This window comes from Bactrocera tryoni, chromosome 3 (genome assembly GCF_016617805.1).
Source record: "Bactrocera tryoni isolate S06 chromosome 3, CSIRO_BtryS06_freeze2, whole genome shotgun sequence".
NCBI classification, from domain to species: Eukaryota; Metazoa; Arthropoda; class Insecta; order Diptera; family Tephritidae; genus Bactrocera; species Bactrocera tryoni.
The window spans coordinates 8,400,695-8,414,750 of NC_052501.1; the positions used below are offsets into that span (position 1 = coordinate 8,400,695).

General features: G+C 34.6%; 1 protein-coding gene across 5 annotated transcripts in view; it reads right to left on the reverse strand.

The window, feature by feature from the left end:
- LOC120771172 (high affinity cAMP-specific and IBMX-insensitive 3',5'-cyclic phosphodiesterase 8) overlaps positions 1 to 14,056 on the reverse strand; it is a 101,798-nt gene that overhangs the window by 24,877 nt on the left and 62,865 nt on the right. For 2 of the 5 annotated variants that reach the window (XM_040099060.1, XM_040099059.1), the window contains exon 1: positions 867 to 2,980. The exons of the other annotated variants lie outside the window; for them this stretch is intronic. In XM_040099060.1, the coding sequence (XP_039954994.1) occupies positions 867 to 2,813 (1,947 nt within the window). In that variant the 5' untranslated portion in view covers positions 2,814 to 2,980. Of the gene's footprint in view, positions 1 to 866; positions 2,981 to 14,056 lie in introns of those variants that run through there. 5 annotated transcript variants of the gene reach the window in all.

Here is a 14,056-nt window from a genome sequence, read left to right on the forward strand (position 1 = left end):
CAAGACGGTAATGTTGAGATGTTTTATCTCGTCTTCTACCAAACAACTTGTACGAGCGGGATCCAGTAGGATAGTGGAAGGTTAACTTTACTGAGGGCAAAGAGCTCACTAGAAAACTTGCGATCCACTTTGGGTCAATAGAGTCTTGTGACAGCGGAAGAACTAATTATAGCAAAGCGCTGGACAGCTTCCTACTTCAGCAATGCAGTTTTCTAAGCCGATAAAGCGCCTGAGTGAGTAAGCTTCGAGATATTTGAGTCTTGATGTTGAAAATACGAGAAAATCAAGAAGGTGGTGTTGAGATGTTTTGTCTCGTCTTCTACCAAACAGCTTCTACATGTAGGAACCAGTAAGGTAGTGAAAGGCTAACTTTACTGAGGTCTTGAATCAATAGGATCTTGCGACAGCAAAAGAACTAATAATAGCAGACCGATGGACAGCCTGCTATGAATTCCAAGAATACAGTAGTGGAAGGCCCGAGGAAAGTGGAACTCCGATTGATAGCATTAGAGATATCATTGGAGTACGTGACTGTACATCTGATCTACAGTTCCTTCTCTATACTTCAAAAGATAATAATATTATATATATATACGAGTTTATCTTCGAAGGGAAAAGTTTTAAGAAATAAATATTTGAGCAATTCACAACCTGTCGTAAAGCATTGTAAAATTATAAAAAAAAAAACAAGTGTAAAAATTTATAATTTTACGATTTTACGATGCTTTACGACAGGTTGTGAATTGAACAATTGTCTCGCTAGCAAAGTAAACATAATTGAATATAAAAAGAATTTTCACATAAAGTCCAAACTAAAAATTTCGGAAAAATACAAATTATATAACCCACATTCCCACCATTCCTACCTCTCCACTGCCTTCGTCGCGATTATCGCTCTGCTGCGATCGTACCAACAACTTCAATTTCGGACACTCCGGCTGGCGGCGCTCGTACAGGCATGTGGAAATGGTCACCTTCTCACCGTCGGGATAGTCGACGAATTTACGACGCAAAACCACCTCCACATGCTCATCATCCGAGTCGCAAGTGGACTCACCTATACCGGCAACCTCACCTTGCATTTGCTGCATTGCGCCGACAGATGACGCCTGCAACACAATGCGATTTTCCATGGCCAAACGCAACGGATTCAAGGCATTGCGCGAACCGGAGGAACGACGCAACGAATTGTGTTGCTGTTGTTGTTGGGCGGAGTGAGCATGATGATTTTGATGATGTGGATGATGCACTTGCTTATCCTTATCTGGTTGTTGCGGTTGTTCGAAGCGACGCATCAAGTCAATCTTCTCCTCAACAGTCATATTGTTGATACGCAAAGTATTCGCATCCAAATTGCGTATCATGTCAGCGATATCGGAGGCGAGCGGACGCGCCGTCGTCAGCGATTTGCGACCAGAAGAGAAAGTGAGATTGTTTGGCAGTGGAGTCATAACGTCAGCACTCTCTGCCGCCATATTGGCCTCATATTCGATCTCCTCTGGCGTTTTGGGTGTTTCGTTGCGATACTTCGTTAAGTCGATGCGCGCTTCGGTTGAGTGTACGCGTGAGTGGCGCTCGCTTGTTTTGCGATTAAGCGCTTGCTCGAAATTGAAGGCTTCCGTTTCGGGGAATGGCGTGCCAATTAAATTTGGCTTTTCATCCTCAACAAAGGACTTGTACTCGGAAATGTAGCTGCGTTCATCGTGCGCCTTGGTTGTTTTGTTACTCGCAACGCCTGTGGCACCCTTGGCGTCTACTCTTGACTCGGTCACAGTGTCCACGCTTCCGTTAGGGCGATAACGATGTGTGTCATCATGCGCGGCAGCAGCTTTATCGCCCTTAGCGTTGGCAGAGGTGTGAGTATTGCGTTTATTACCCGCACTTTTATCATCCGGTTTGTCCAGCAGTGGCGCTTTTACAGCCGTTGTGTTGCCCGAAGTTCTGATGTTTTTCACCAATGCTTTTAACTCATCCTCATCGAACCCCAACTGCTGCTGCTCCATCACCGCCAGCGGCGCGCTATATCTTTCCCGGCTCTTCATATCGCCATGCTTCTCTTGTTTATTTTCTTTTTTGCTTTCCATCTCAGTTTCGCTGCCATCATACTGGTCCTTTTTCTTTTTCTTTCCACTGCCCAAAAACAGCCTAAAAATTCCACTGTTGCGTCCACTGCTCCGCGTACTGCTGCGTTCACTGTTTCTATTATCGCCCATACCTCCGTACTCGTGACTGCTTCTGTAGACCGCAATATCACCCATGTCGCTGGTGCTCAACAGCGCCGCGTTGCCGACGCACGTGTTCTTGTCCGGCTGGCTTTGCTCCCCCAGACTCGGCGACGTTGCGCTGCGCATGAAATACTTGGACTTATCTTTATTCTTCTTCTTCTCTACCACTTTCGCGCGCTCCCCAGCCGCCACCGCACGTCCAGCGTACACTTCGCTGACGTTACCATCGATGCGCGTTGCTTTCGCAATCGCATTTGTGGATTTTGTCGTGGTGTTGGCGCTGTCGGTGGCCTTATCGACACTATCAGCGCTCTTATCATTGCACTCCTTAAGCTTATCACTCGCTAGATTATTGGTCCGCTTGGCTGTGACGGCCGCTGTTCGTGCGCTAGTTTTGTCGTTGTTGGCGGCGCTCGCCTCCCGCACTTTGCCGCGCCTGGCGCTTTCATCGTCCTCATAAGCGTTGCTGTGACGCACATACCCCTCCACTGCCGGCGCGTCGTTGTAGTGTTCAACCTCTGGTGTTGCATACGCGGGTTTGTGGCGAAAGACATTCGAGATTTTCACAAAACACTTTCGCATTTTCATAAGGAAATCCTAAACTGTGCTGGATTTAAGAAATTTTATGCTTGTTGTCACTTAACTTTTGCACTAGGAATAATTTTTGTGTGAAGTTTATAGAAAAGCACACTTTGAAGTTTCGATTTTTAGTTTATTCAAGTTAGTCACATATTAGTATTTATTGGTTATTTAGATTTATGAATAAGATTTGCTGCTTTTTCAGAAAATTGGTATATGAAAATTTTAATTTTTGTTATGATTATATATTTTTTAATAATTTTGTATTTTACAAAATCATTTTCATGATTTCACTTCACTTTCAATGCATTTTAGTAATTTCGTCATTCACTGTTGCTCTTTTCCCAAAGTTGGCTTTTCGAATTCACGAATTCACTTTTGCTCATTATTTCTATGGCGATCGCACATGTTCCGTTCGCAACGCTTTTGAAAAGGTAACTAACAAAAAGCTTAAAGCGGTAAGAAAAAAATATTCCACGAGTTCTCAAATACGCAATCGCTCGCCAAACAATAATTTATTAATTTAAATAGCTTGTATACACAATCAAGAACAAGCCTTCAATCAACAAAATGTCCACAAACCGCCAACAATGTATGCGTGGTTAAATATGCCCCTGTAGGATCGTTTAGAAAAAAATGTTAAAAAAATTGGATAAACAATTCCTAAATACTAAGAGGAAACAACAATAAAGTTTTCTAATTCTGGTTCGTGATATAAAATTTTCATTTCATCTAACAACATTGTGGTCTATAGTAGGGATTAGTATCATAAAGCGTGGCACTATTACTCAAAAGAAATATCAAAAACAGGCTTCATAAAGATTATTGTAGAAAAAAATATCAAACCTAAAGTATTGAGCAGTATTTTCATGTTTTGTTTATAAATTTTAATGAAAATATTTTCAGTAAAAAAAATTGTTCTTAAAACACATAATAGTCTATATTTGTAGGGATTTGATCTTTGAATGAGCTATGGCAGTTATACGGTTAAACGACAAAGAGTTATTTTCCAGATTTTGACTTTTGAATTTTATGATTGCTTAGAAGTCAGTGTTTCCAGTAGACATATTAACACAAATCCATTAAACCATTCCATTCGGGGTTTGGAAATATTACTCGAATCGAATGATCCGAAATATATAACTTGCTTCGAGCCTTCAGTGAGATCCGAGAGATCATAAGAAGCTTGCCTCCAGTGAGTTTTTTATGCACAGTTTCTTAACGATGATAATATAAAATCAAGGAAGAAGTTTTGTTCGAAATCTCCGATGGACTCGAACATATGTCGATCGAAAATTGACGTGCTGCGTGCCTGATACTAAAATACGAGAATATTGTGGGCAGACAATGTCGAGTGGGAGTCGCAGATGAGATACTTGCTCATGAAACAGAAAAAAAAAACATTTTTTCAGCCAATTTGCTCAACAAATTTGATAGTTCGTAACTTATTGCTGTTTCCGAATTCAAATACTTGGTACATATGTATGAGGAAAAAGCTATGGGTCGATTGAGAGCAAAAAAAAGGAACCAAGGGTGTTGAAGGCCGTGTTACCTAAAAAAGGTTATGGAAAATGTTGCCATTGCCTGTTTTGTATTGAATGGTGTGACAAATGGAAGATCATAAGGAAAAATGGATTATCAAAAATAAAAAATATGTATATTTTTTAAATGCCATAAAAATTATGGCTTTGAAAAGGGATATCGAAGGTTAAAGGAAAATTTAAGACAACATCTTAATTGTAGTAAAAATAAGTTCTTAGTAGAAGTAAATTTGGTTAAATTAATTAGTAATACAGTAACTTTAGATGAACTCTTGCTTCGAAAATGCATAAGCTTGGATCATTTTGGAATTATCCTCATTTGAAATAAACAATAAAGGATTAATAAAGAGACGGATGCTTCACAGATTATTTCCAGAATTATAAAACTTGACAATATTTGTATTTTGAGTCCATTCCCACACCAGTGGGGCCTCCGTAACCAAGCCAAGTACTGTCAACTCCAAAATACTTGAAGGATATTTTTTGCCTGTAAACAGCAACAACTATATTTTGTTCCAAAGAGAATAAAGATACTAGAGATAATTCTTAAAAATATTCGAATATCCGGTTTGTAACCGGATGCTAACCTACAAATATCCTGTTTTGAGTACTTCAATAAATGAAAATTGTTTGAAATTCTAGTCTTTTATATTGAAACAAAATTTGAGTTTTGGTTATGAAATGGTTATATTTCGGTTATATTTGATAGCGGAAGCTGAAAATTTTGTGCTACATATCTATATGTAGAAAAAATTTGTAGAATTTGAACGCTTACTATTCGAATAGTTAACAACGAACGGTTAACCGGATAGTCGAAAATAAACGGTAAATGGAATAGTGAATGACCTACGACTATCTGGACGCTGCTAACCGAATACTATTTTTCGAATAATACCCTATCCAGTTAGCTGATTAGTCGAATGCCGAGAGCTCTATTAAATACCATATCGGTTAAAATTATTGGGTATTATGATTATATAATCATCAAAATCAGCGTTGCTCAGAAGTAGAACTTCAATAGTTCATTTCCTCTCGGGTGTGTCAACGCAATCAGCTTAAATCGCTTTAAATTATTGGCGTAAATGTATTTATAGGCTTTATCGCTGGAACAGTTATAAAAAACTTTACACACACACATGCATACATAGCGGGAAATACATATGTTGGTACAAGCGCTTTTGGCTGCGAGTTGTTGTTGCTTTAGCCTATTCACCACTGATTGTATTGTATTTGTATTTGCCTGTTTGCACATTTCTTTGATGGATTGATGTTTTTACTTTTATTTTTGATTTCGTGTCAGTTACGCATATTTCTAATTTTAACGCTGAAATTCATAACAAAACAATTACAGCTATGAGCATTATCAATCAATCTAATTAAATGTTACACTTCGGTATAATGAGCGCACTTCGCGCTGTTGCACATTTCTCAAACACAAACATAAGTATGTGGGTGTTCGTTTGTGCTTACATATGTGTGTTTGTGTGAATGTTGGTACGTATGTGTGTGCATTTTTTGCTTTTAAAAAGCGTTTGAAACGCTTGTGGAAAATAAACTATTAAGAGCAATTAAAATATATTGGCCAGTTGGTGGAAGAGTTGCAAGTGGCAGCGCTTGCGTCATGCTTTTTCTTAGCAGCCATACACACACACACTTAGGCACATACGAATGTAAACATATGATATGCAGATAATACAAAGAAATGTTCTCTTCTTCTCAGGTTCTCAGGTAATTTGTGGGCGAGGATGTGATAAGCATGCTAAAGAGCTCGCCGGTGAGTAATGTGAAGCAATGCTGAAGTGAGCGTGAAATTGTTAATGCTTCTAATGGTTCAAGAATGATTAACAATTTATTTTATGCAGAAAACGTCGCGCATGTTTAACATAAATGGGTTTATTATTCAAAAACAACACCGCATATTATGACAAACACCAACTGATCAAAATTAAGTCGTACTGACAAAAAAAAAGAATACAAATAAATTTTCATGTAAACAAACAGCAGTTAAACACACACTAAGTGATATATAGAGTTCCAATTAAACACGAATACAAAAAAGATTGTATCAATTTAAGCAAAATTTTTTTTAATTTTACATAGACCAGTCCGGCTCATGCAAATTTCGTGGCATTTTGTCCCTTGCTCACTGCTTCAGTATATTTTTTGCCTATATAAGCAAGAAATTACCGCTATTATGCTCTCAAAAATAAGTATTGCTTTTAAAGTTCAGTCACGCTAACAAAAAAAAGTTGCATTACTTGAAAATAACCTTGCGATTTATTATTTATTAGCGGCTAATAAAATATAATCACGAATATATGACCAGACTGAGCCAAATTATAAATTATAAAATAAAAATTGACTGAGGTAAAAGCACTTGTGGCTGCCAAAAGTTGTAAACAGCATATATTTGGTGGCGAGATTTTTGAATAATAAATTAATTAAAATTTTAAGTCATTTCATGCGGTGATTTTCCTTTAAATTTCGTACTGAGCCATTTCTGCTGACATTTCTTTTTATTTTGTCTTAAAAATTATAAAAAATGTTGATTTGTAAAAAGTCTAATAAAACGGCACTCTCTTCAAATACTTCAAATGTACCGTTATTGTCTTTCTTTTCTGCTAAATATATTTTTATATTTGTGGTTTTCACAACAAATGTGCATTTTAAAGCGTTTTATGACTAACTATTTATTTTGGGAAATCCACTAAAAATGAAAATATTTTATCTCATTATTCCCACGAGCGAGCGGTCTACAAATATTAATCCTTATATATTGTATATGCAAGTGCAAATCCAGATAATCCGCCACATAACTAAAGCGCTTAGAATCATTTAGCGTTTATCTCACGGAAAGGGCGAATTATTTGTTGTTTAAAAACCGTTTCACGTCACAACATTTTTATGGCTTACAAATAATAAGCAGCGTTGAAAATAAAAACAAATAACTATAAATAACTAAAAACAAAAACAAAGTGCATGAATATGAATTAATTGCTGTTAACCGAAATCTGTTTTTCAGTAACATTATGCACAGTGGGAGGCTTTGCAGTTTCTGGTGGTAAGTAGTGAGATTTTCATTTATTTGTGTGCATGGCAGACATGCGTGGGATTTCATATAAGACCGAAGAGATGCAGAAAAATTAAAAAAAAAAATTAAAAATGTATAGTATATAGTATATAGAAAAAAAGAAAAATCATGAAGAAGTTTTAGAAAAAAATCAAGGAAAAAAAATTAAATTAAAAAAACAACTAAGAAACACTAAAGGTGATGACTGTGACAATATAAATAACACAATGAAGCAAAAAAAACAAAAGAAAAAAAGAAAAGAAAAACACAAATGAAATAAATAAATAAACAAAACACAAAGAAAACGAAAACAAAAAAAAAGGGATAACGATCTTTAGTAAAAGAGGCAATGCTTTTCAAGCGAGTTTATTGGAAGCAAGTGAAAAAATAAATAAATTAATATCAATTATTTCAAATATTTAGAATACAATATACATGTTGCATAAAAAGGCAAACAAATTATAAGCCTCTAATAAATATAAATTAAAATTTAAGTAAAAAACTCAAATAAAAAAAATTAAATCTAATAAAAATAAAAAAAAAACATTTAAGATTTACAATTATAGCCAAAAATTTGTTCCAGTAATAAAGCAATTAATAATCTAGCTAAAGGTAAAAATAAAAATAATTATAAAGCAATGAACAGTTTATATTAAAATTGAGAGAAGTTTAAATTTTGAAAATTTTGTATATCAAAATCAAAGAATTAAAAAAAAAACTCAACTTCTTTCGCTTGAACTTAATTACAAACAATTTCTATAAACAAATTTTCTGGCTATATTTTAATATATACAACAACATGATTAAATGAATAAGAGAAATTTTTGCAATAAAAAGTTTTTACTACAAAAATGAGGAAATAATAAAATTTAATTGAAATAGCGAAATAAATTGTGAAAAAAGAACAATTCACATAAAAAATCTGAATAAGGACATAATGGGCAGAAGCACTGATAATTTATTGGAAAAGTATTGTTATTCGAAAGCGGCAATCAAATGTTATTCAAACGATGTTTTTGTATTTAAAAAATAATAAAGTGAATTAAGACAATAAAAAATCAGAAAAAACGTTAACTTCCTGAATTTCCTGCACAAATAAAAAATCTTTCTTATGTAAGCTTGGTATTGAACGAGTTTGTTTGGGTCTTTATGCTACACTGACTCGATCTGAGCAATTTTTCCGGAGATTAAAACGTTGCCTCGAACTATAAGCCATGCTGAATTTGGAGAATATATCTCGTCATATGAAAAAGTTTTCCATACCAGAACTTAATTTCGATCGTTCAGTTTGTCGGTTAGCTAAATGCTATAGTGGTGCGATATCGGTGGCTCAGAGAACATACAGATGTATATGCAGACAGACAGGCTGTCATATGGACGGACAATGTCGGGTGTGTTTAACGTAGGTACCTGCTGACGACAGCCTTACCCCACGGTACTCAAAAGTACAATGGATCAAATCAATGCGTTGATCAGCGCCCTGAAAATATCAGGCATTTTCAGTACCAATTGGCAGTGTGGAATGGACACACTAACCACCTTGGTAGGGATATGGACGGACAAGGCTAAATCAACACAGCTCGTCATGCTGATCATGCATTATATACAAGGTGCGTTCCAAAGTAAACAGGACTTTTTGAATCTATATCTATCTTGTATATTATAGGGTCCCTGAAGATGGTGTGTTATCGTGACAAATGCTCAAGTACACTTAAACAAGAACAATTCAAATAAAAAAAGAAAAAACGTTAACTTCGGCTGCATCGAAGCTAATATAGCCTCCACAGGTACATTTCTTTTAGTAATGTCCAGTTTGTATGGAAGCTATATGCTAAGAAATTACTGAGTAAATCAATCGGAATTAACCAAAAATAAATTATTATTTCAACAAAAAAAAAAAAATAAATAAAATACAGGGTGGCATTGAAAATTAAAAAAAAAAAAATATATTTTTCAAAAACGAGTGGTATAAGTTAGAAAACACAAAAAAAGTAAGTAAACTTAAATTGACAATAAATGTATAAAAAAAATTGGCGATGCATTTTGTAAACGAAATCGTTAAAAAACGAAAATTTTCGCCTTACAGACAGTGAATTACACTTAAAAGTAAATAAAGCAGCGAAATCACTTATTTGTGTGCCACATTTGGCAAGCATGAAGTAATGCAAACAAAGAATATAAAAAAAAATATATATATGTATATCGCACAGTTTTCACGCTTATCACGCTGTAACATTATTTGCTTGGTATACTTTACAACGCTTTCACTTTTCTTGCGCAGCCTTGGAACGGAATATGCGAAATTTTCCAATTAAAAATGAGCAAAAGTGAATTTCAAAATATTTTATATAATTTTATTTATAAAAAATATATTTTGTAATAATTTATAAATAAATAATATATAAATTTGTAATAATTTATAAATAAAAAATATATTTTTAAAACCTAAATATATTTTTATTTATAATATTATTGATTTTGATTATATATTATATATTTAATACGCGGTATTATTTAATTAAACATGAGCAAAGTTGATGTATTTTCATTAACTTTTTTTATTTAATTTTTTTTCATTAAATTTTTTATTAACTTAATTTTGTTTTTTTTTTATTAGTTTCATTTATTTTTTTTAATTATTTAATTTAAAATTTTTTAATTTTTTTTTACATTATTTATTCTAAAAAATTTATTTTATCAACGCTTTTTACTTTACTTCTTTCAATTTCTTTTTTAATTTTCCACTAATTTCTTTTTCACTTTTCCTTATTGCGCCCACAATCACTGGCGTGACTATGATGAGCTCACTAGAATAAACAGCAAATTTACTTGCATTATTTTTAACCGTTTAGCAGCGCATTATATTTGCCTTCACGTTTGACACAAATTTGTGTGGATTTTAGAATAAAATTATTTTTGATTCACTTTCAGCAGATTCTCTAATAACACTTAACGCCTCGTTGATCCTTATCACTTAAAGCACACATGCACATAGAAATACATTGAAATCGCTTTACTTTTTCACTTTTGCTTTAATTATGTATTAGTTATTAATGTAGTACAACAACAATAGCAATGTCATCACCATGGACACTTGGGATTTTCATTGCTTCACACTTTTCGTATTGTTTTCGCGTTGTTCACACGATCTTAGCCACCATCTCTCTGCTATCAGCGCGAGCAGCACTTCTTGACTGAAATTTCAACTTTCGCAGCTTTGCTACGGCACAGACCTGCGGCGAGTTGCGCGGCGTATTATAGCGGTTTGCCGTCGCCGCTCTAATTGTTATGCCAATTGATTTAAGCGACTTGGCATTGTAGGTGTGCGCGCGCTTGTGCCTGTGCCTGTGTGTGTGTTTGTCGGTGATTTCTGAATTTTGTGTTGGTATTGTTGCTGCACACAAACACATCTGTGTAAATATGTATGTACGTTAGTTTCCATGCTGTGAGGTGTGGTTGTTGCGCCCTATTGTTCTTCCTATTGTTGTTGGCACGTTGCGCAAACATTTTTTGAAAATAATTTCACGTTGCAATTTACAATGAATTACTCTCAGCGCTACTCTTTACTCGCGGCAAGTGTTTTCACCAAAATTTCTATAGATTTTCTGCTTATATTTCGATTGTTTTTGTTTTTTTTTGTTATTTATTTGTATGTTCTTTGATAGGGTTTGATTGACATTGTCAAGACTTGTTATCATCGCAGCTACATGTGTTTGTTGGCATGCAGTTGTATTACTTGAAAAAACTTGCTTTAAAGTGTCAACACAAGCACAAAGGTCTACGCATTAGAGCGGATCGATTTTTTAATATGATGTATTTTGGCACTAGAATAATTTTGCTTTCAACAAGACTGTGTCACTTCCCACTTCCCACACATCGCATCAATCTATGGATTTATTGAGAGAACACTTCGATGATGAGATAATTTCACGTTTTGGGCCCGTTGATTGGCCACCAAGATCATGTGCTATCACACCGTTCGACTTTTTTCTGTGGGAATATGTAAAGCCTAAAGTCTATGTGGACAATCTCGCTTTGATTCAAGACTTGGAGCAGAACATCACAAATGTTCGAACGAGTCATCGAAAATTGGACTCAGCGGATAGACCTTCTGAGATGTAACCGCGGCCAACATTAGAAAGAAACAATCTTCAAAAAATAATTGCCAAAGAAAGTGGAGAAGCAAATCGGTAAGCTTCAGAAAGCAGCTAACATAATGCAGATTGAATGAGAAGTGCTGATTCAAGCTTGAAGAGCGAAGACAGAAAGACATGCCTTATCTTCTCATTATCATCGCTTACTCAACTCACTTATAAGATTTTCCTCAACCGATAACTCATTCTTCACCTATTTCTTTCATATTGTTTATGTGAACTTTTGAGTGGGTTTAATAGCCACTGCTAATATCAGAATCATGCTTTACAAAATTTTAGCTCTACAGTGTCTCAGAGACCTTCAGTTAGATATATGCATTTTCTTCGCTTACCCCTTTCATATTTTTTCATATTTTCAAATTTTCAAATTTTTTCATATTTTAGTATTTTTTCATATTTTTATTTTCTATTTCGTTTGTCTAGGTAGCAACTAGTAATATCAGCAGCACATTCACATCAACTAAATCAACAACGATTACTTGGCGTTGCTCGAAATTTCGTTTGCACGAGTATGATCTCTAAGTGAGTGTGAAGTATGTCTACCATATATACTAGACTCATTAGACAGTATTTATTAATAATGACTGTAATAAAAATGTTTGCAGCGATTTTAAAATTCTACACAATTAAAAGTGAACCGATTAAGTGGACGCTGGAAGCAAAGCGTCGGCGTATTTGTTTAATTTAATGCCCGCGCTCTTCCTGTTTTATTGCTGTGTCGCTAGTTTTGAGCGCTGAGTAAGAGTAATGAATTGAAATAAGTAGTAATATTAATAAAGTTAAAAATGAAAGAATATATTTTTTTGGACTAGTTAGGAGGTGTAGGCGGTGTGATATAATTTGACCTCTAGCAGAAGAAAGTTGAAGGTTTGTTCGAGCTCAGATCTGTGCTATGTAGGATAAAGATCGAAGTACTCTTCGGATAGGCTTTAAAAAAAACACACACTAATTTTTAAGAAATTTCAAGTTCTTTTTATTTAGTGTGTTGTACATCGATACAATTAAGTTCTGGTTATAACATCATTCAAATGACCTCCCGACTTCTTTTGCATTAACGAACTTGATGCATTCAATTTTCGAGTACTTGTTATACTAAGTCAAGTCGTATATCATGAATACCACCTCTAATATAGACTTCTAAAGCTTGAAGAGGGTCTGGTTTATTGCTACCGACCAATGACTTCAAATAACCCCACAATAAGTAGTCTAATGGTGTTAAATCACAACTTATTGCAGGTCATTCAATGTCACAATTTCCCGAAATAATCGAATTTCCAAACCTTTCTCGCATTATTTCGGTTGTTGCACGTGCAATGTGGTACGTAGGCCCGAAACTAGATGTTGTCCAGATCAACTTCTTCCAATTACGGTCATAAAAGGTTAGTTGTCATCGATCTGTATCGCCCTCCATTGACAGTAACGGTGTCAGCAACTTCATTTCGAAAGAAGTACGGACCGATAATTTCACCAAATCAAAACCCCACAAAAAAACTGTCAATTTAGGTGAATGTAATGGTTGTTCATGAAAAATTTGTGAATATACTTTGCAACAGAATCTACAGTTTTATTTATTTACCGCAGCACTCAGATGAATATTAGCTTCATCAGAAAAGATGAATTTCTTAAAAAAATCGTTATCGTTTTCAAGTTGTTCCAAGACATAATTAGCAAATTCACGACGTTTACGGTGGTTTTATGGCTTCAGTTCTTGAGTGAGAATATTTTTAAGCGGATGCAAGCTCAAATGCTTTCTCAAAATCCGCCAGCTTTTGGTTTGGTAACAATTTCTGAGCACGTCTTAGAATCGACAAAGTGCGGTCTTCAGCAACACTTGCCCGAACGGCAGCAATATTTGCATGACTTCGAACGGTTCTTTGTCTTATTGGCACTTGTACATTATATAAAAAAATGTACGCTCGAAATTTTCAACAATTCGACGATAATGACATATTAAAAATGGTCGAAATTACACATAGAAATCATATTGGGAAACCCGCTATATTAAGAAAAATCGAAAAAATCGGCAAAATTTTTTTCGCAGAGTTGCCATATTGTAAAAATGCTGTGTTTTTTGTGTCGTGACCTACATATATTATATAGATTTAATTACTATAATATTTTGTGTTTACCGCTAAATTGAATAACTGTTATTTTTTAATACAAAAAATTTAGATTTGAAATTATTTCCTATTAGGGACATCCTAAATCTCATTTATACGATTCATTACATTGAACTTTTGTCAATTATTTTACAGCTAAACGCTGTGTTGGTTCTGACTGCAAATATAGTATACCTTTAGGCTGCTAGCAGGCTGAGTATCTAGTTACTAGCGCACTAATGCGCAGTTTAGCGAATTAATTTCCAAGGCTTAAAATTGAAGAGACACAAATAGCATAATTAATATTTATTTTTGATTTTTTCGATTAAATAATAATTTTGATTTTTGTAAATATATATTTTTTTTGATAAATATTGTTGCTACGCCA